The sequence below is a fragment of the Dipodomys merriami genome, unplaced genomic scaffold (genome assembly GCF_024711535.1).
Source record: "Dipodomys merriami isolate MVZ:Mamm:240054 unplaced genomic scaffold, mDipMer1.0.p SCAF_9, whole genome shotgun sequence".
NCBI classification, from domain to species: Eukaryota; Metazoa; Chordata; class Mammalia; order Rodentia; family Heteromyidae; genus Dipodomys; species Dipodomys merriami.
The window spans coordinates 24,911,493-24,934,168 of record NW_027206512.1 but is presented as its reverse complement, the minus strand read 5'-3'; the positions used below and the strand labels follow the sequence as shown (position 1 = coordinate 24,934,168).

Sequence of the window (22,676 nt, the reverse complement as noted above, 5' to 3'; positions counted from 1 at the left end):
TGAGAAATATTTTAAGTTGAACACACATATATATATACATATATATATATATATATATATATATATATGCACTTATCCCAACAAAGCTCCAGACAAATATTTTTGCTTGACAAAATTTTAGTCAGGTTTCTGAACCTTCTATTTACATCTCTGTACTTTCTTGTGAAATACACTTTTAAAAACAGAACCCTACAGAGCCTTTAAATAGTTTTAAAACAGAGCCTTTATATTTAATCATCCTCAATATCTTACCAAATTTTTCCTCCCAACAATTTCCCCATGATAGCTAGTCATGTGGCCTGTGTTTAGTTGAAATACTGTTAGCTTGATTTGACCAGAATCCTTCTGACACCTGGTACTTTATTTAGAAAGTTTCCATCCACTCACCTCACACTATTTCAGTTGGCAGTCCTGGAGTTGATTTGGAACCAAATCTCTATCCTCTCATGTCAGTGTCTATCTTGGTAACTGAACAAACATGGTTACTGTGCTTTAAATACTACTGAACATATTTTTACAACATTGTACATCTAAAATAGAACTGTTATTCACAAGATAAAGAATAGAGAGTTCTTGTGCCACTTTACATTTTAAAATCATCAGTTGCCTTATATATCACCCTGCACCAGAATCAACTCCAAATGGATCAAAGACCTCGAAGTCAAAGCAGAGACACTCTGAAAACCTTACAGGATGGAATAGGAGAAACCGTAGGTCTCCTTGGCTCAGGCCGAAATTTTCTGAATAGAGACCCGGAGACATAACAAATCAAAGAAAGGTTGGACAAATGGGATTGCATAAAGTTGCAGAGCTTCTGCATGGCAAAGGACATAGCTAGCAAGATCAATAGAAAGCCCACGGATTGGGAGAAGATCTTTACTAGCCATACAACGGACAAGGGTCTCATATCTAAAATATACTTGGAACTCAAAAAATTAAATACCCCAACAACAAATCCTCAAAGAAACAACTGCCCAATAACAAGTGGGCGAGAGACTTAAAGAGAAACTTCTCTGAAGAAGAAAGAAGGATGGCCAATAGACACATGAAGAAATGTTCAACATCCCTAGCCATAAAAGAAATGCAAATCAAAACAACATTGAGATATCACCTCACTCCAGTCAGAATGGCAAAAATCAAGAACTCTAACAACAACAGATGCTGGAGGGGATGTGGACAGAAGGGAACCTTACTTCATTGTTGGTGGGAATGTAAACTTGTTCAACCACTTTGGAAAGCAGTATGGAGGTTCCTCAAAAGACTCCACATAGAACTCCCCTATGACCCAGCAATCCCACTTTTGGATATTTACCCAAATGTTTACAAACAAGACCACACTAAAGCTACCAGCACAACTATGTTTATTGCAGCATTATTTACCATAGCTAAGATCTGGAACCAACCCAGATGCCCCTCAGTAGATGAATGGATCAAGAAAATGTGGTATATATACACAATGGAATTCTATGCCTCCATCAGAAAGAATGACATTGCCCCATTTGTTAGGAAATGGAAAGACTTGGAAAAAATTATATTAAGTGAAGTAAGCCAGGCCCAAAGAAACAAAGGCCCCATGGTTTCCCTTACTTGCAATAGCTAGTATATGTATGAGTCAAGCGGAAAAGGTCAGATAATGTGATGTTAGGAAAATGAACCCTTAGATATGTATTTTAATGTTTTTTTCTTTCATGCGATTGTTTCTAACGCATTTATAAGATTATCTCTTTGTTGCTTTGTATGTCCCTCCCCCACAGTATAACCCCTGCTTTCATTATATTTGATGTCAGTATAACTTGTGGAGGAGATGGGGAAAAACAAGTCATTTAAGGATACAGGTGGACCTGTTGCAACAATGAGAAGTACAAGTTGTCATGTCCAAAACGAGCTTTACAACGTCGGTGCGCGGGGGGGGGGGGGGGGGGGGGTGGGGGGGGGGGGGGGATTGGGACTGGGGGGGAGGGGGAGGGGGGAGGCTGGGAAGGGATGTGAAGGGTAAACAAAGGAGGAGGCTGCAATGCTTGGTAAGAAATGTACGCATTATCCTGCCCACGTAATTGTAACCCCTCTGTACAGTATGTTCACAAATAAAATAAATAAATAAATAAATAAAATCATCAGTTGCTAATCATTCTTTTGTGGGTTGGTATGGGAGGGCAATGCTTTTGTTTTCTTGGTATCATAACTCTTTTCATCTGAGGCCCCCTGGTGGTTGTTTCCTGTTATTTTAAAGAGACTTTAATTTACATTTTTCTGATATTTAAAAATATTACCCATCTTCCATGTATTTACTGACCTCATGATATATGTCTATTTGTGTGTGTGTGTGTGTGTGTGTGAAGTCTATTCAAGTGCATGAGGTTTAAACAGCCTAATTTATTCCAACAGAATATAAATCTGGCCACATAACTAGTCTATAGCTACACAGCTAGCTCATAAGTATTGTATAAGCCTACACAGTAATATAATGGTTCTTCTTATATATTTTTTATATGGAGTTATATGTATTGCAAATGTCTCCCCCATTGCCTTTTCAGCCTCCTTGATGTTTTTCTGTGATAAACACAAGTCCTTTAATGAAGACAACTCATCAATAATATATGTATCATATTATTTTAATAATTTCATTGCAAACTACTAATAATGGATACGTTAAGCTAAAATAAGATATTTTCTGATGCAGACCTTAGACATTTTATTATTTTGTCATTCATATTTAAACCTTTTGCTTGCCATACATTGATTTCTTTGTGTACACTGAGAAAGATTCTCTATGGTTAACCTACTGAATATGACCTATTGACACCTAGATCTACTCAAGTTAACCTCTCAAAGTTTGGCATATTTCAGACATGGGTTTCATTTAATGTGGACTCTCAACTCATGACTATAGCATATCTAAATATTTAAACATTTTTTATTTCATCTATTAGCGTTTTTATAACTTCACCTAGTGATTCTACACTTGTCTTATGTGATTTGTATTTAAGTGGTTTGTGTTCTTTAGCATAGTTATAAATGGCATTGTTTTTGTTATTGATATTTATCTTACCAACTTACTGAATTCATATATTAATTTAATGATCTTTCATGAGACTTTCTTGATACTCATATTGTCTATAAATTGAGACTTTCTATTTTTTCATTTCAGTTTCTTGGGATTTATGTGAGATGGCTTGAACTTTTGCTGTTCTTATACTGAAAGAGTGATGAGAATTAACACAACTGTCTTATTCCTGATCATAGAGGAAAAGTTGTCAGCACTTCACCATTAAATATAAGTTTAATTTATACTTGTGTGTGTGTCTGTGTATGTGTATTCATGTACACATGTGAGCATGCCCTAGTCCTAGAGCATGAACTCAGGGCCGGAGCTCTGTCTTTGAGCTTTATTGCTCAAGGTTAGACTATACCACATGAACCACATCTCCATTTCTGGCTTTTTGGTGAATAATTGAAGATAACAGTCTCATGGATTTTTCTGCCCAGGATGGCTGTAAAGGGCAATCCTCAGAATGTAGCCCCCTGAGTAGCTAGGATTACGGGCATAACCAAATATATGTTTTAATATAGACGCTTCATATGAGGCTGAGGAAATACTTCCTATTCCTAGTTCCATAGTTTCTGTGATGTACCTATGACAAGTTTTGTCAAATCCTTTTCTTCTGAACAAGTATGACTATTGGATGCTTTGTTTACCATAACGCTAATAGTCTACATTAATTGTTTTTTTAATTATATAGGCTATACACTCAAAATAACCCCTTTGGGGTATATTTGAACATACATATTTTCAAATTTGAATCACTCATGTTTTGAGAAATATTGTATAAAATTAATAAGAAATATTGGAATCTAGTTTTCTTTTTGTTCTATGTATATGTATTCAATGTTTTTTTTCTTTTCTTTTTTTTTTTTTTTTTTGGTCAGTAGTGGGGCTTGAACTCTGGGCCTGGGCGCTGTCCCTCAGCTCCCTTAAGGCAAACACTCTACTGCTTGAGCCACAGCACCACTTCTGGTTTTCTAGTAGTTTACTGGAGATAAGTGTCATGGACTTTTCTGCCCTGACTGGCTTTGAACCTCGATTCTCAGATATCAGCCTTCTGAGTAGCTAGGATTACAGGCGTGAGCCACCAGCACATGGCTCAATGTTTTTTTTTCTGACTTTGACATCAGGATAATAATAATCTCATGAAATATTATGGAAAATGTTTGTTCATTTTTATTTTGACATGAATTATATTCACATGTGTGCTTCTATTTTTAGATATGTTTTACTAAATAGCTCCAGTTGATCTGAAACTTACTATGTAGCCCAGACTTCATAGTCCAGACTTAAATTCATATTCTTCCTGAATCCATTTTCTTCCTGTTGTGGTCATATACAGATGCTTCCATGTCTGGCTTCTGGATTTGAATTCTTACTTGCATATTTAGCTAAAACTCCCCAGAGAAGTTACCTGAATCTTGAAAAGTTTGGGGGGAGCTGTTTTATAAAGTCAGTTTCTTTTTAATGGTTATATCTATGTCTTCTTTTCTATGTTTTGGTAGTTTATAACTAATAGTAATGTTAATAGCACTTACTTCTCATGTAGTATTGTATTTGTTTTATACACAAAGATTTAAAATAAATCAGTAACATCATCGTGTGTGTGTGTGTGTGTGTGTGTGTGTGTGTGTGTGTGTGTGTGTGTGTGTGTGTGTGTGTGTGTGTGTGTGTGTGTAGGTGAGGACAAAGGTAGTTCTAAGGCTTGAACCCAGGGCATGGGCACTGTCCCTGAGCTTTTATTTCTCAAGATTAGAGCTCTACCACTTGAACCATAGCTCCCCTTCTGGCTTTTTTAAAGTTTAATTTTATTGTTAAGGGATATACAGAGGGGTTACAGTTTACATATGTAAGGTAGTGAGTACATTTCTTGTTGAACTTGTTACTCCTCCCTCATTTTTCTCCCACTTTCCCTCCTCCCAACACTTCCCCCCAAAATTGTACAGTTTATTTCCAACATAGTGTCTTATGATATCACTGTTAAACTGGTTTGCCCTTTGTCCATTGTCTCACCATTTTTGGTTTTTTGCCAGTTTAATGCAGATGAGAGCCTCACAGACTTCCCTGCCTGGGCTGGCTTTAAATCATCATCCTCCGATCTCAGCCCCCTGAGTAGCTAGGATCACAGGCATAAGCCACCAAAGCTTAACTAGTACCATCATCTTTAAAGACAAACATTACTAGTTTCATTTTAAAGATAAAGAAAATGAGGTATTAAAAGATGAAGTGATTTAAGTAATTTAGACAAGATAGTATGTTTAAGAAAATGTTGGAGCTCCTGCCCTGGCTCTTCTCCCTACTATTCTTGAGGCGTATCATCTAAGAAAAGAAGGTTCCGGGTTAAGTAATATTAACGGACTCATTCATGGTAACTTTGGAAATGTGCTGAGTATCAGAAAAGGCTTATGATACAGGCTAGTGTTGGACATTATAAGATCTTGTAGGTCACAGATTGGAAGGAGCCTATACTTACATAAAAGGTTATCTATTTTGTAAGACAGATTGACAAAAGGGGCAATAAAGGTTGTGTAATAGTTTAGAAAGAGGTGATCATAATGAGATAGTTCAAATTAAATTAATAATGATAGAGGAAAGGAGCACTTATACCTCCCAGATTGAAATTTATTGCTAGACTTAGCAAAGAGAAATTATTTCAAATTTCTGGATGCCAAAAGCCCAAATCAAAAGATTGGTAAAATCACGTTCTCTCTAGGGAAATACATGTCTTAGGACTTTGTTTTAACATCTGGTGTTCCCAACATTGGCCATTTCTTCGCTTGTAGATGCATGGCTCTAATTTACATTTCAATTAATCCTAGATCTCCCCTGTATGTTTATCTTTGTCTCTTCTTTTTTTCTTATAAAGGTAGCAGTTTTATTGAATCCAGTCTTCACTGTGATTTTGTCTTAATTATGTTTACAACGATGCTAATTCCAAGTAGGAGTACATTCTAGAAGGGTATAAATATGGAGCAAACTGTCCAGTTCAGCATCAAGAGAGGAATCAACAGTATTTCTTAAGTGTCAGTTTACAGAGAGTAGATTTCTGGCTGTGTTTTGAAAAGGAGAGCATTGAGAAAGAATCAAGTTGGGAGCTGGATTAGGAGGCAGAGCAGTGCTTGGTCTTGATCTGGCTAACTGTGATATAATTAATTAGACATAGGTATAGGTCAAAAAGCAGGTGAATACATGAATTTGGAGTTCACAAAATAAATAAGATTGAAGGTATATTTGAAAGTCCTCAGCCTATGCATTTACATAAAGCCAGAGAACTGAAAAAAAATCAGCCAGGATATCTGAAACTTTGAAGATGATAAAGGGAAAACTGATAAGTTCCTAATGATTTAAGAGAGAAACTGAGGACCATGTGACCCAGGTCATGCTGATGGTGTTGGGTACTCGGCTGGTCTATAATTCATATATAGAAATTTAGTCATTCACAAATATAGAAGTTTAAGCTATGTAAGATTGAGTCCCATCCACATCTGAGCTGCCATGTGAACTGAGAAACAGATTTAAGATTTGAAACTCTTTGTAGGATAACCACAAAATTTATCACTGAATGCTGGAATCCTTTTGAGAGTGAAAGGCAGAGGTGCAATAATCACACAGGGAAATCAAGATTTTATAGGACAAACAAGATATATATCATGCTATCTTTTCCTCTACTTTTTGACTTGATTATCAGTTCAAACCATTTTATTTAATTTCAAAATATTCTTTCATGCTTTTTCCTTTGTTTTTTGTTTTGTTCTGTTGTGTTTGTCACTACATACCCCAATATTCCTGCTTGTGATCTTCCTGCCTCAACTTGGAATTATAAATGTGTTTCACTACACCGAATTCATTCCATGATTGTTTTTAACATCAATAATAATTTAAAATGAACATTTTAGAAGCTAATAGTGCTTGCAAAATGACAATAAAGACAAGAGAGCTTAAATATGCCTAAAGGATTAATTTATTGAAATGACTGGAAAGAAAATAGATTCTCAAAGAAATAGCATTAAACCTAATTTCAGAAACTATTTTACACAATTTTTGATATATATTTCCAACTCAATATTGAAATTCTATGAAGTTAGTTGAATTAGAATTTGTGCATTAAATTCAAATTAAATGAATGTCATGTGGCACATGTAATAAATAAAAGAATCATTTTCCATGAAGACTCAATCAGAAATATATAAATTTTGGCAACATGATGCAAAGGTGAAAAGATGTCACATTTCCAGTCTCAGTCAATTCTGTGGAACAAAAAATAAGCAGAGAGTAAGTGACAGTTTATGATACAACTGTTCTGATCCCCCCATTTGTAATTCATGTGTGATTATTAAAAAAATAAATTGTGCTATAAATGCATTCTATTGTGCTTTTCATGGAAAGTTCATATCGGTTCCAACATGAGGTTACTTGAGATTGTTGTAGTAAAATGTCTACTCTATTATGATTATGAAAGGTTTTGAGTTTTGAATCTCAAAGCCATTTTCTCTCCTCATATCTAGACTAAGTAATTAATATTGACTCATAAATGACAATACAGTTGTAATTGAAATAATTAGGTCACTTATAAAACCTAAACTAGAAATCATCATATACTTTGATCGGAAACAAAAATTCAAACATATTTACCTAAAAGTAAAAGAAAACAGTTTTCTATTTTTTCCTAAAAATAATGATAATTAGATATAAGAATATAAACATTTGAAATTAAACCAGTTAAATATACCAATTGTACATAAAGTAAATTAAAATTTCTTTGGAATATAAATTATAAGTAATTTCAGGTTGATAATTAATAGTCAACCTTTGAGGAAAACTGATAATTAATAAGTTAGTTACTTTTTACTTCATAAGTGATTACCATGGGTCTGTATAGGAGAATAAAATATAAAAATGTATCAATTATATAAATAGTCAACTTATTCTCCTAATGCCAAAAATCTTACCAAAAATGAGGAGAGAACATTAATTTTGAAATCCTCTTAGACCTGAAAAGTAAACAGATACAAAATAAATAAAAATATATAATTCACATCTTGGAAAGAATAATTGCCTAAAAACTGTTGTAAATAATGAAAGTCATCTCAAGGCTTTGTTTTCATGTACATTTAAAAATCTAAATATGAACTATGGTCTGTAAAGAATATATGTGAACAAAGAAAACTTTATACTTTCAGAAAATAGCAAGTCTTCTTCATGCCAAACCTAATACAATTGTCAGTTTTAATTTTGGTATTAGTAAGTCTTAATCCTCTGCAAATCAGTATTCTTAGAGACCAATTAAGTCAATCATCTTTTAATTATTTCAATACTGTTTCTGGCAACTGCCTAATAAATAATTGGGCTAAAGACATAAAGAGAAACTTCTCTGAAGAGGAAAGAAGGATGGCCAATAGACACATGAAGAAATGCTCAACCTCCCTAGCCATAAAAGAAATGCAAATCAAAACAATATTGAGATACCACCTCACCTCAGTTAGAATGGCTAGAATAAAGAACTCTAATTAAACGACAGATGCTGGAGGGAATGTGGACAGAAGGGAACCTTACTGCATTGTTGGTGGGAGTATAAACTTGTTAAACCACTATGGAAAGCAGTATGGAGGTTCCTTAAAAGACTCCACATAAAGCTCCCCTATGGCCCAGCAGTCCCACTTTTGGGCATTTACCCAAATGATCACAAGCAAGACCATACTAAAGCTACCAACACAACTATTATTTACCATAGCTAAGATATGGAACCCACTCCAGAGGCCCCTCAGTAGATGAATGGATCAAGAAAATGTGGTATATATACACAATGCAATTCTATGCCTCCATCAGAAAGAATGACATTGCCCCATTTGTTAGGAAATGGAAAGACTTGGAAAAAAAATGATATTAAGTGAAGTAAACCAGATCCAAAACAAAAATAGGTCCCATAGTTTCCCTTATTTGCAATAACTAGTATATGTCTCAGACAAGCAAAAAAGGTCAGATAAGTTGATGTTAGGGAAAATAAACCCCAAGATAAGGATTCAAATGTTTGTTTTTTTCTTTCTTGTGATTGTTTCTAACATATTTATGAGAAGATTTCCTTTTTGCTTTGTATGTCCCTCCCCCACGGTATAACCCCTGTTTTCACTATATTTGATGTTGGTATAATTTGTGCAGGGGAAGGGAAAAGACAAATTATTTAAAAGGGGATACAGGTGGGCACATTGCAACAATGAGATGTACAAGACGGTATGTCGAAAAACGAACTTTACAAGTTTGACCTTGGTAGAGGGAGCGTGGGTGGGGGGAGATGGGAAAGGAATGGGAAGGGGAAACAAAGGAGGAGGCAACAATGCTTGATAAGAAATGTACTCATTATCTTGCTCATGTAATTGTAGCTCCTCTGTACGCTATTTTCACAATAAAAAATACTTAAATATAAAAAAATACTGTTTCTTGTCTTTAGACAATCTGAAAAATTCCATCAAAATCTCTGTGGCCTTGGCACAGAAATTGAAGAGAAAGATCTCCCAGCGTTGTCATTGTGTGTCTAATGTTGAGTCTCACTGATTTGAATGATGACTCTATTCTTACATTTTAGAACTCCTACTTATCTCCCCTTATACGCAGCTCATGAGTGAAACTGTAAAGAAAGGAAATTTGGACTTACAATAACTCGGTTTTGACGTGAATCCGGTAATTGAGTTCCAGGGAACTGGTGGGCGAGCACAAAGAGAATATATTGGTTTACCAGTTCATCTAGGGCAGGCATATCTGTCTGGGGCAAGGTAGCCACTTGCTGGAGAAGAGAGAGAACTTCAGGCTGAAAAGGTTGCTCTTGGAGCTGAAGAGGAGGCACGTGGGTCTGAACGAAAGATTGGGGGTCCTGTTGCAACAGGGACTGGAGTTGGAGGAGAGATTGGGGTTCCTGTTGCATCAGGGACTGGAGTTGGAGGAGAGATTGGGGTTCCTGTTGCAACAGGGACTGGAGTTGGAGGAGAGATTGGGGTTCCTGTTGCAACAAGGACTGGAGTTGGAGGAGAGATTGGGGTTCCTGTTGCAACAGGGACTGGAGCTGAAGCTGAGAAAGATGCTGAGTTCTGACATCAGTCAGACTGGGGCTAATGGTTTGAGATTTAGAGGGAAACATCTGTTTGCTCTTATGAGGGTTAGCGGTGGCCTTAGCTTTGAGGATTTCCATGAGTTTATGGACAGAGACAGGCACGGGAAGAGGCACCATAGCAGGCTGAGCAACAGGCAGAATGTTTTGTGGTTCAGTGTAAGAGATGGGATTGGTAAAGGGATAGGCTGGAAATTGTGACTGGACAATAGAGTGGATTTTATCCTGGAGTTCAGCCTGAAAAAAGAAAAAGAATGTTTCAGTCCATGATTCAGCTATAATAGACATTCATAATATAATCAATCAGTCCTGGATAATTCCAGTCGAGTGAAAAATTATTTCCATCTTGCTGAGGAAATTATTACACCAAGATACAATGGTTTCATAGAAGTACCCAAGTAAAATGATAGAGCCAAGAAAAACAAAGAGTATGACAGGTTATGTAAAGAACAATGAATAAAATATTTGTTTACCAATTATACTTTAACTTATTTCACAGGTGAATCCACAGTTCAAACTGAAATTAATGTTCAGGAAAGTTTTAGAATGTTTTCTCCTGAGCTGTACTTGTATATAACAAGGATTGGCTTTTCAAACTAAGACCAAAAAATAAACTGTTGTTGTTGTTCGTGGGGCTTGAACTCTGGGCCTGGGCGCTGTCCCTGTGCTCCTCAGCTCAAGGTGAGCGCTCTACCTCTTGAGCCACAGCGCCACTTTCAATTTTCTAGTGATTTATTGGAGATCAGAGTCTCACAGACTTTTCTGCCCAAGCTGGCTTTCAGCCTCCTTAGTAGCTAGGATTACAGGCATGAGCCACAGGTGCCCAGCTAAGAAAAACATTTTTGAAAGACATAAAGGGATGACTGTATGGTTATTTTCTCTTGTGTTTAAATAAAACATCAGTTTTTATTTTGTGAGTAAATTCAGGGTGTCCTTAGCCTTGGCCAGCATCCAGCATTTCTTCACTTGGTAAAACAGATTTCAGGAGTCTTTGAAGAGGCATCAATTTTACATTTTAATTTGACTTACATGGACACCAAACAATACATTGAGAAAAGAAGAAATTGAAATATTATGTGTAGACAACTATAAGGATATAAATATTATGCATTTTTATTTTTATGCCATTCAAAATAATCTTTGAATTTTAAACAAGTTCCTGCTCTTTAATAACTGAAATATTCTCATAGAAGAGTATATTTCATTGTTCTGTACTTCACTTTTCTCATCTTTAAAATGGTAAAACTTTTAGGAATATATATTCAATAAATATTAATATAAACCTTTCAAAACATGAATACAAAAATCATTGAATATTTTCTAAATGCCAGTGCAGCCACATTGTATGGCACACAGTCTTAAGAATATGTTTATATGTGAAGAAATACAATAACATGTACTCAAGTTTGTACATGTGATAAATAAGCAATTTAGGACATGTGCCATATTGCCTCTATTCTCCTCCCATGTCAAACTTATCTTGAAATTAAGAAGAGCATATTTCTCAGTGTGGAAGTGTTTTTACTAATATTCACTTACTTAAAGTAGGTATGTCATTAATAATTGCATTAGAAATTTAAACTCCATTCTAGTAATTAACACTGCTTTTAAGAACACATTAAAATATATATGTATTTATATTGGTATGTATGTATATTGGTATCACCAATGTTTAATTACACTGGATTTTGAGAGACATACCTTTTTAGGTACTATTTCTAGATTGATTTTTTACAGATATTTTTATTTACCACTTTACTTCACAATAACTTTAGAAATATACTCATCATGAACAAATCACCTCTCTTTGCTGTTGCTCCACCTGCTTGACTTTCTCAAGTTTCTACAAAAATAAAACAAATTATACATAAATATGTTAGCATCTATTAAAAGATCAAACATGGAAAAGTTTGAAAATATACATAGTTAAACATGTTTTACCTTGTTGATATCGCCAATAAATTCCTTGAGAAAAATAAAAATTAGATTTAGTTTTAATTTTCAATATTATTAGAAAATTAAGGTATTTAAAATGATAATGTGAAAATCTTCCCTTAATAGCCTAGGTAAGTTGCTGCAACTTAGAGTTAACTACTTTGTCTAATCCTGTTAAGTGGCAGAAAGATTAAGAGTCATGACATGAAAAAAATCTAGTAAGCAGAGTACAGAAAAAAAAAACATTTGAATGATATTACTTTCTCTCTATAGCCATGCTCCTTTTTCTGCTCACAACTTAGAGAAATAACTGAAAATATGATCTAATGGCATTATAGGAATCATTTTTAGTGTGCTTCTTAATATGCAAGCCTTCAAGTACACTGTAAGAAATAAGTAGTTCCTCCAAGGATCATGTAGCTTTTATGAGGTGAGAGTATATTGTTATATCCTTTGCTGAATCATGGTACAAAGATAAATATCCACAACTCTCTCAAGTTGATTTAGTACAACACTACGTTTCATTGGTTCTTATTTGCCAATGTGACAAAATATATTCTATCTTCTGTCAGCATAGTACTACAGTGCAAGCTCTTTGCTCTCTATCACTGACATTATACCACATCTCCTAGCCTATGTTAGGTCTGCAAATGTTCAGTAAATGTTAAAAGTAAAGGAGGTCAGAGAAAGATATACTTGATGCAGAAAATAGAACTGATGGTTTCATGTCAAAGAGAGGAGAGAGTGAAGCAAAGGAACACCATTTCCAGTAGGAAACCAACTTGCCAAGTTCTAGAACACTAAAATTTTAGTGAAAGAAATTTACAACAAAACATATAAGGCTAGAACTTAGCTGTGTTAGCCCTAACTACTATAACATAATGCAACGCATAAGGGCTGGGAAGGTGGCTCAGTGGTAGAGCGCTTGCCTTGCATGCCTGAGGCCCTGGGTTCAATTCCTCAGCCCCACATAAGCAAAAAGAAAAAAGCCAGAAGTGGCACTGTGGCTCAAGTGGTAGAGTGCTAGCCTTGAGCTGAAGAGCTGAGGGACAGCACCCAGGCCCAGAGTTCAGGCCCCACGACTGGACCCAAATAATAATAATAATAATAATAATAATAATAATAATAATAATAATAATAATAATGTAATGCATAGAGTATTATCTTACCTGACTGTTTGAATTGCTTTCTGAAGACTGTAAAACAAAATTTAAGGCAGTTAAGTCTTGCTGATTATTAGATAGTGTTATTATTTTGTGGCTGAAAAATTTTTCACACAACACATGTGCACACATGCACATAACACACAAATCAAACAAACCTTACCTCACTGAAGACAACGAGTTCTTCCTTCTGTAAAGAAAAAAAATGAACAGCCATTTTATTTCCATAGACAACTCATTATTAAAACTGTTGCTTTCTACCTCCTTTGGATCTTTGCATAGTCATAAATAACATTTTGCCCACTGTTTTAAGAGACATATCTAGTTTTTCCACTGCAATATGATGCATTTTGTAAGTTGCATGAACACGTAATTCTATTTAAACAACTGACAATTTGCTCTTTTTCTGTTTCTTTTGTATTGTTACTTATTGACTTGTTTGTTCTCATTTATGACTGGTGGCACACTGATATACATAACACCTGTCCCAGCTTTGCCATCCTACAAGGTACTGTTCAGACAGTGGGTGAATGATTTTCATTGAATACAAAAACAAAAAAGAAAGAAAAACAAAGGAAGAAAGTGAAAAAGAGAAAAGGAAGAAGGTAGGAATTTAGGAAGAAAGGAAGGAAGGAAGGAAGGAAGGAAACAATAACAACACAAAAAGAAACTCCTGCTGCAATTACATATTACTTGGACAATAATAAACATACTAGTTATGTTATTCTCTACAAGTAGTCAGATATTGTCCTCTGTATCTTACTTTTGTATGAATTTTTTTTCTTTTTTTTAATTTTATTTTATTTTATTTGAGAACATACTGTACAGAGGGGTTACAATTACATTGGCAGGATAATGCATACATTTCTTACCAAGCATTGCAGCCTCCTCCTTTGTTTACCCTTCACCTCCCTGAATTTTTTTTCTTAACTTACCTCTCTGGCAAGAGCAAGTGCCACAAGGCACGCAAGGAGAAAGACCTTCATGGCTGTTCAGTCCTAGCAAATAGGGAAAGGAAGGAAAGAGAATAGGTTAGTGCAGCTGATATATTTTCTTTTTTATATTTAAATTTTATTGTACAGGTGAAGTACAGAAGGGTTACAGTTACATAAGTCAGGGAGCAGATACGTTTTCTTAGGTAAGGTTACTTTTTCTTTAATAGAGAACAAAGATAAAATAAAGATGGCTGAATTTAAGACAAAAATATATTAGTAGAAGTTGACCAAAGTCCACAGACCAAAATTTTCTTAATAAAGATCTGGAAACACAACAAATCAAAGAAAGGTTGGAGGTTTTATCTTTCTTGCTGTTGTTTTTAATGTATTTATAATGTACTATGTAATTTTTTTTGTTTCTTTTGTATGTTCTCCCCCCATGGTATAACCCCTGTTTATACTGTATTTGATTCCAGTGTCCTGCATCTTGTTTATGCATTTTTCTAATCTGGGCAGAGGAAAGAAAATAACAAAATGCTGAAATAAGGATACAGTTTGACCCATTATAACAATAAGATGTACAAGACACTATGTTGAAAACAAACTTTACAACTTTGGGGGTGGGGAGGAGTTAGGGAGGTGGGGAGGGAAGGGATGGTAGGGGAAAAACAGAGGAGGGGGTAACAATTCTCAGTAAGAAATGTACTCATTACCTTGCTCATGTAACTGTAAGCCCTCTGTACAGTATCTTTACAATAATATATATAAATACAAAAAGGAAACTACTGTTAGTAAAAATAAATATTTTTACTTCCTTGATGGTTGTTATATAATAACTTACTAACTTCAGTTTGTCTAAGATCACAAGGTTCCAAATAATGTTATTGTCAGGGTTAATAAAAAAGAAAAAAATACTATTAAGGACTTTCAAATGCAGTTTCTGCATCTTATCCTTTTCACTTTTACACTCATTTTAAGCCAGACCTTTGTTATTGACTAATATACTATAAACTATTGTTCTTTCAAATTATCTGTTTCCTTTGGTTTGTTTTGGTTTTGTTTCCAACTTCTCTATGCATTCCTAGATTTTCTCACTAAATGTCCTACTTTGTAAGGGTTACATAAGAAATCAATTATTAATCCCTACTTAATATAAGCTAACTACTGAAAATAGTTTCAACAGTTCTGAAATAATTTCTACATTTTAAGCAAGTATTTTCTTTCTACAACCTGACTTAGTTTGCAATAAAAAAAATAAGACAGTTTTGTATTGAATTTATATCTGAGATTCTTACCTTTCTTCCCAAGAGGAGAACAAGGTGAAGCTAGGTAGATGATGGTTTGTATTCCTTGGTGCCTGTTTATATATTGTATTTAATGACATGCTAATTTTGTGGTTTAAAAAAATGCAGAAGTGTTCTTCAATTCTAAGAAGACCACATAATAAGAAAACAATTTCTGTCCATTATCTGTCCCCAGAAATTCTGAGAAGTATTATAGTAAGGCAACAATTCACATCTTGGAAGAGGAAACTTGTCCAGGAAATGCAATAACTTGGAACAATAACTGGAAGACAGTAACTCTGTGACCCACTCCCCAACTCACAGCACAATTCGGTCTCTTTAGTCCTTGAGTTTCTGTAGTAAGACAAGTTGGTGTGAATACTGACATTCACAAAGCTTCCCAATGGCCACCATTTTGTGTTGACCTGATTAACTAATGCTTTCAGCTATGATAGAGAATCTGATGAAGCACCAAGTCTATGATGAGATTCTTGTCATGTGAGCAAAAGTGGTCAGCTATCATATAGCTATTAGATCTGAGCAAAATAAATCTTTAAGGTCAAGTCAATATTTTGGATAAAATGGGAATAAACTTTCTGGAATAAATCATAGAAAGTATCTGAATGGCTAGTATGGACAAAATTCTTGATAAACAGTCATTATAATTTTGTAAAATATTGTGAAGATTTATTTTCCTGATATTATCACTTTATTTCTCTTATAATAATGATGATAGATATTTTTTCATTAACCTAATACTAGGTACTAAGCTTTATAGACATTATCTTGTCTATTTTTCCAAAACACAACATGAGGGTGTTCTTTCATTATTTACATAGATGAAACCAAGACACCAAAAAGTTAAGTAATTTCTTACATTCATATTGGTGATGGCAAAGATATCATTTTAGCTCATAACTATTTGACAGTGCATGATCCTGCTGATTACAACTAATCTTTAACCTTCCTGACATACTGCGGTAAAACCCAAGTATCTAAGGAGTATTTTTGCTTCAATTGGTAAAATATAATATAAAGCCTTTGTATATAAATCTATTTGTTATGAAATTAATGTTTTAATAAAACAGTAATAGGTATGAAGGAGAATAACCACTTCCTTTCAAGTAATAGTTAGCAAATAAAATATCCATAGAACTAAGCAAATTGGTCCTGACAGCAGATAAAGAGGTTGACCAGTAAAAAAAGACAAGTCTAGGCTATAGGAAAAAGATGACAAGATCCTTGAACATGGAAACAGATAACTACAACTGAATCAAGTAGTAAATCTTAACCAAGAGGTATGGAGAAGAGGAAAGATAAAGATGAAAAGAGACAGAGAAAGAGGTCAGAAAATGAAGACAAAGAACAAAGTCCTTCTAGGGAACATGAATTGGGTTATGAGGCAGTATTTTTCACTTAAATGTAGAATATGGTAGTTAGGAGTCAGTGGCTGACTCCTATAATCCTAGCTACTGAGGAGGCTAATTGTGGTTCAAGTTCAACCTAGGCTAGAAAACCATGAGACTCTTATCTCCAATTTAACACCAAAAGAAATAACTGGAGCTGTGGCTCAAATATATACATACAGATGTATATATCACTATTAATCACATAATATTTATATAATATATTATATTAATACATATTTTATTTCAACATTTATTTAATATTTTCTATTATTGATTATATATTATATTGATAGTAGGTACATTATGTATATAAAATATATTATATATTGGCTATACATGTCAGTATTTACAATAGCAGGGGACTTGTTTTTTTGTCTATTTAGTGACTAATATTCATAAAAATATTCAAATATATTTGACACTACTTATGCTCATAATCATCTTCTATTCACTGCCTATGACAGATAGATGCTTCCTTGTGATAAAAATATGAAAACAGGCCTAATTAATTATTCTTCATGACATACCATGAATTCATAGAACGCTCTATGGAGGGAGGCAGGACATTCTTAATTGTCACATGTATCTTATGTTACTTGGAAAACACAAGTCAATATCTAGTGAGTATTAGAAGTGTCCATATGATACTGATTCCAAGATTGTGTTCACACTGAGCCAGGAGGAAGCAAGGAAAAGAAATGATGAAATGACTCCACTGTCATAAGCAAACTGTGAAATGCCTTGGCTACCCAATATGCCATTGTATTTTAGATCCATTGCTAAGGCCCCAGGCAAAAAAAAATATGATTTCTAAGAAAATGAACACAAAAGCAATGTGTATTGTCCATACAACACTCTCTTTTCATTTTCTATTTTTTTTTATTGTGGAATACCGTACAGAAGGGTTACAATTACATGGGAAAGGTATTGAGAACAATTCTTATCAAGCATTGTTGCCTCCTCCTTTGTTTCCCCTTCCCATCCCCGCCCCCATCCTCACATACCCTCCCACCCATGCTCCAAAGTTGGAAAGTTCATTTTTCAACATAACATCTTGTACATCTCATTGTTGCAATGGGTCCACAAGTATCTCTGTTTAAACAACTTGTTTTTTCCCTTCCCCTCTACAAATTATACCAATATCAATACAGTGAAAACAGGGGTTATACTATGCTGGAAGGACATACAAAACAACAAAGAAATACTTATAAATATGTTAGAAACAATTGCAAGAAAGAAAAAAATATTTGAATCCTTATCTTTGGTTTCATTTCGCCTAACATCAACTTATCTGACCATTTCTGCATGTCTCAGACATATACTGGTTATTGCAAATAAGGGAAACCATGGGACCTATGTTTCTTTGGACCTGCCTTACTTCACTTAATATAATTTTTTCCAAGTCTTTCCATTTCCTAACAAATGGGGCAATGTCATTCTTTCTGATGGTGGCATAGAATTCCATTGTGTACATATACCACATTTTCTTGATCCATTCATCTACTGAGGGGCATCTGGCTTGGTGCCATATTTTAGCTATGGTAAATAATGCTGCAATAACATGGTTGTGCTGGTAGCTTTAGTATTGTCTTGTTTGTGATCTTTTGGTAAATGCCCAAAAGTGGTATTGCTGGTCATAAGGGAGCTTTATGTGGAGTCTTTTGACTACTTTCCAAATTGGTTGAATAAGTTTACCCTCCCACCAACAATGCAGTAGGGTTCCCTTCAGTCCAAATCCCCTCCAGCATCTGTTGTGATTAGAGTTCTGGATCTAGCCATTCTAACTGGGGTGAGGTGGTATCTCAATGTTGTTTTGATTTGCATTTCTTTTATGACTAGGGAGTTGAACATTTCTTCATGTGTCTATTGGCCATCCTTCTTTCCTCCCAGAGAAGTTTCTTTTTAAGTCTTTTTCTATTTTTTCTTTTCTTTTTTTTTTTGTTGGTCATGGTGCTTGAACTCTGGGCTTGGGCACTTTCCCTCAGCTTTTCACCTTAAGGCAAGCGCCCTACTGCTTGAGCCACAGTGCCACTTCCTCTCTTTAAGTCTTTAGCCCACTTATTTATTGGGCAGTTGTTCCTTTAAGGATTTGTTGTTAGGGGGTTTAATTTTTTGAGTTCCAGGTGTATTTTAGATATGAGACCCTTGTCCATTTCATGGCTAGTGAAGATCTTCTCCCAATCTGTGGGCCTTCTATTGACATTGCTAGCTATGTCCTTTGCCATGCAGAAGCTCTGCAATTTCATGCAATCCCATTAGTCCAACCTTTCTTTGATTTGTTGTGTTTTTGGGTCTTTTTGAAGAAATCTTCGGCCTGTGCCAAGGAAACCTAGGGTTTCTCCTATTCCATCCTGTAAAGTTTTCAGAGTGTCTGCTTTGACTCGAGGTATTTGATCCATTTGGAATTGATTCTGGTGCAGGGTGATATATAAGGATCTCAATAGATGCAGAAAAAGCATTTCACAAGCTTCAACACCCCTTTATGATGAAGGTTATGGAAAAATTAGGAATCCAGGGAACATTCCTCAATATAATACAGTCTATATATGATAAATCTACAGCCAACATAATAGTTAATTGTGAAAAACTAAAGCCATTTCTTCTTAACTCAAGAATGAGACAAGGATGTCCACTCTCTCCACTTTTCTTCAATTTAGTATTAGAATGCCTAACTACAGCAGTAAGACAAGCTGCAAACACAAAAGGGATCCAAATAGGGAAAGAAGAAGTAAAACTCTCCCTCTTTGCAGATGACATGATCTTGTATTTAAAAAATCCCATGGAATCCACTCCCAAATTACTCAAGCTGATTCAAAACTTTAGAAAAGTAGCAGGGTATAAAATTAGCCCTCAAAAATCAATGGATTTTCTGTATGCCAACAATGAGAAAAGTGTGGCTGAAATCAGGAAAGCAATTCCATTCATAATAGCCCCACAAAAAATAAAATACCTAGGAATTAACTTAACCAAAGAAGTGAAGGACCTTTATGATGAAAACTTTAAAAACCTGAAAAAGGAAATCAAAACAGAACTTAGAAAATGGAAAAACCTCCATGTTCCTGAAGTGGAAGGATCAACATAATGAAAATGGTAATACTTCCCAAGGCTATCTACAAATTCAATGCAATACCTATAAAAATTCCAACCTCATTCTTCAAGGAAATAGAAGAGGCAATACAAAAATTCATATGGAACAATAAAAGACCCCGAATAGCAAAAACGATCCTCAACAGAAAGAACAGTGCTGGAGGAATATCAATACCAAATTTCAAACTCTACTACAAAACCATAGTAATCACAACAGCTTGGTACTGGCACAAGAACAGACCTAGTGACCAATGGAATACAATTGAAAACCCAGAAATGACCTACAGACCTATCCTATCTAATCTTCAATAAGGGAGCTAAAAAAATAGAATGAAAGAAAGACAGCCTCTTCAGTAAATGGTGCTGGCAAAATTGGTTAATCACTTGTAGAAAACTAACACTAGATCATTCTATATCACCCTGCACCAGAATCAACTCCAAATGGATCAAATACCTCAGAGTCAAAGGAGACACTCTGAAAACATTACAGGATGGAATAGGAGAAACCCTAGGTCTCCTTGGCACAGGTCGAAATTTTCTTAAAAGAGACCCAGAAACACAACAATCAAAGAAAGTTTGGACTAATGGGATTGCATGAGAAATTGCAGAGCTTCTGCATGGCAAAGGACATAGCTAGCAAGATCAATAGAAAGCCCACAGATTGGGAGAAGATCTTCACTAGCCATGCAATAGACAAGGGTCTCATATCTAAAATATACTTGGAACTCAAAAAATGAAATTCCCCAACAACAAATCCTCAAAGAAACAACTGCCCAATAAATAAGTGGCTAAAGACTTAAAGAGAAACTTCTCTGAAGAGGAAAGAAGGATGGCCAATAGACACATGAAGAAATGTTCAACCTCCCTAGTCATAAAAGAAATGCAAATCAAAACAACATTGAGATACCACCTCACCACAGTTAGAATGGCTAGATCCAGAACTCTAATCACAACAGATGCTGGAGGGGATTTGGACAGAAGGGAACCCTACTGCATTGTTGGTGGGAGGGTAAACTTGTTCAACCAATTTGGAAAGTAGTATGGATGTTCCTCAATAGACTCCACATAGAGCTCCCCTATGACCCAGTAATCCCACTTTTGGGCATTTACCCAAATGATCACAACAATACCATACTAAAGCTACCAGTACAACCATATTTATTGCAGAATTATTTACCATAGCTAAGACATGGGACCAACCCAGATGCCCTTCAGTGGATGAATGGATCAAGAAAATGTGGTATACCCTCCCCCACAGTATAACCCCTGCTTTCACTGTATTTGATGTCAGTATAACTTGTGGAGGAGATGGGGAAAAACCAGTTGTCTAAGGATACAGGTGGACCTGTTGCAACAATGAGAAGTACAAGTTGTCATGTCCAAAACGAGCTTTACAACGTCGGTGTGGGGGGGGGGGTGGAAGGAATAGGATTGGGATGGGGGGGAGGGGGGCGGCTGGGAAGGGATGTGAAGGGTAAACAAAGGAGGAGGCTGCAATGCTTGATAAGAAATGTACGCATTATCCTGCCCATGTAATTGTAACTCCTCTGTACAGTATGGTCACAAATAAAATTAAATTAAATTAAAAAAAAAGAAAAGGAAATGTGGTATATGTACACAATGGAATTCTATGCCTCCATCAGAAAGAATGACATTGCCCCATTTGTTAGGAAATGGAAAGGCTTGGAAAAAATTATATTAAGTGAAGTAAGGCAGGTCCAAAGAAACATAGGTCCCATGGTTTCCCTTATTTTCAATAACTAGTTTATGTCTGAGATAAGCAGAAACAGTCAGATAAGTTGATGTTAGGCAAAATGAACCCCAAGATAAGGACTCAAATGGTTTTTCTTTCTTGGGATTGTTTCTAACATATTTATATAAGATATTTCTTTGTTGCTTTGTATGTCCTTCCAGCACAGTATAACCCCTGTTTTCACTGTATTTGATGTTGGTATAATTTGTAGAGGGGAAGGGAAAAAACAAGTTGTTTAAATAAGGATACAGGTAGACCCATTGCAACAATGAGATATACAAGATGTTATGTCGAAAAACGAACTTTACAAGTTTGGCTGGGGCATGGCTCCGGGGGCAAGGGAGCCGGAGGTGGCAAGGGATGGGAAGGGGAAACAAAGGAGGGGCAATAATGTTCGTTTAGAAATGTATTCATTACCTTGCCCACGTAATTGTAACCTCTCTGAAAGGTATTTTCACAATTAAAAAACAAAAACAAAACAAAACAAAAAACCAGGAGCCTCTTGTTTGTTGATATTCCAAGGACTTTTTGGTTCCCAACACACCCATCAGGCAGGGCCTGTAACAGATAAAAGTTAAGTCTCTTTTCTACTCAAAGGTTACTGAAAACAATGCTATCAATTGTACTTTCCCATTTCTTTTGAGTGTCTCGTTTCTCAAGCTATCAATTATCGTTTATTGGTAGATGATGTGGAAATATACTACCTGGGTCCAAGTTTGTAGTTAAAAGTAAGGTGACTTAAGTTTCTTTATAAAATGACATTATTTCCTCTCCTACCCTAGGACTTAGGGGAGTGGTACCGTAATCTTATTTAAATTTAAAGTATACAAGTAGTATTCATCACTGTTGACTCAAGGAAATTCCTAAAATCTCTCTTTTCCTTTACTACATGATGCCCAACAAAATGATGTTGGTGAGAACAATGGACAATGAAAGAAGGGAAGTAGGGCCATCCTTGAGTAGAAAAGC

The 22,676-nt window shown here is 35.3% G+C and overlaps 1 protein-coding gene across 1 annotated transcript; it reads right to left on the bottom strand.

Annotated features, from left to right (window-relative positions):
* Positions 1-8,028: 8,028 nt before the first annotated feature.
* Positions 8,029-14,232, bottom strand: Csn2 (casein beta). The gene is made up of 7 exons (XM_070012391.1): positions 14,176-14,232; positions 13,404-13,430; positions 13,247-13,273; positions 12,084-12,107; positions 11,944-11,985; positions 9,693-10,379; positions 8,029-8,034 (listed from the first exon to the last, which is right to left on the bottom strand). The coding sequence occupies exons 1-7, from the start codon at positions 14,224-14,226 to the stop codon at positions 8,029-8,031; spliced, it is 864 nt and encodes a 287-aa protein (XP_069868492.1). The 5' UTR covers positions 14,227-14,232.
* Between the last annotated feature and the right edge of the window lie 8,444 nt (positions 14,233-22,676).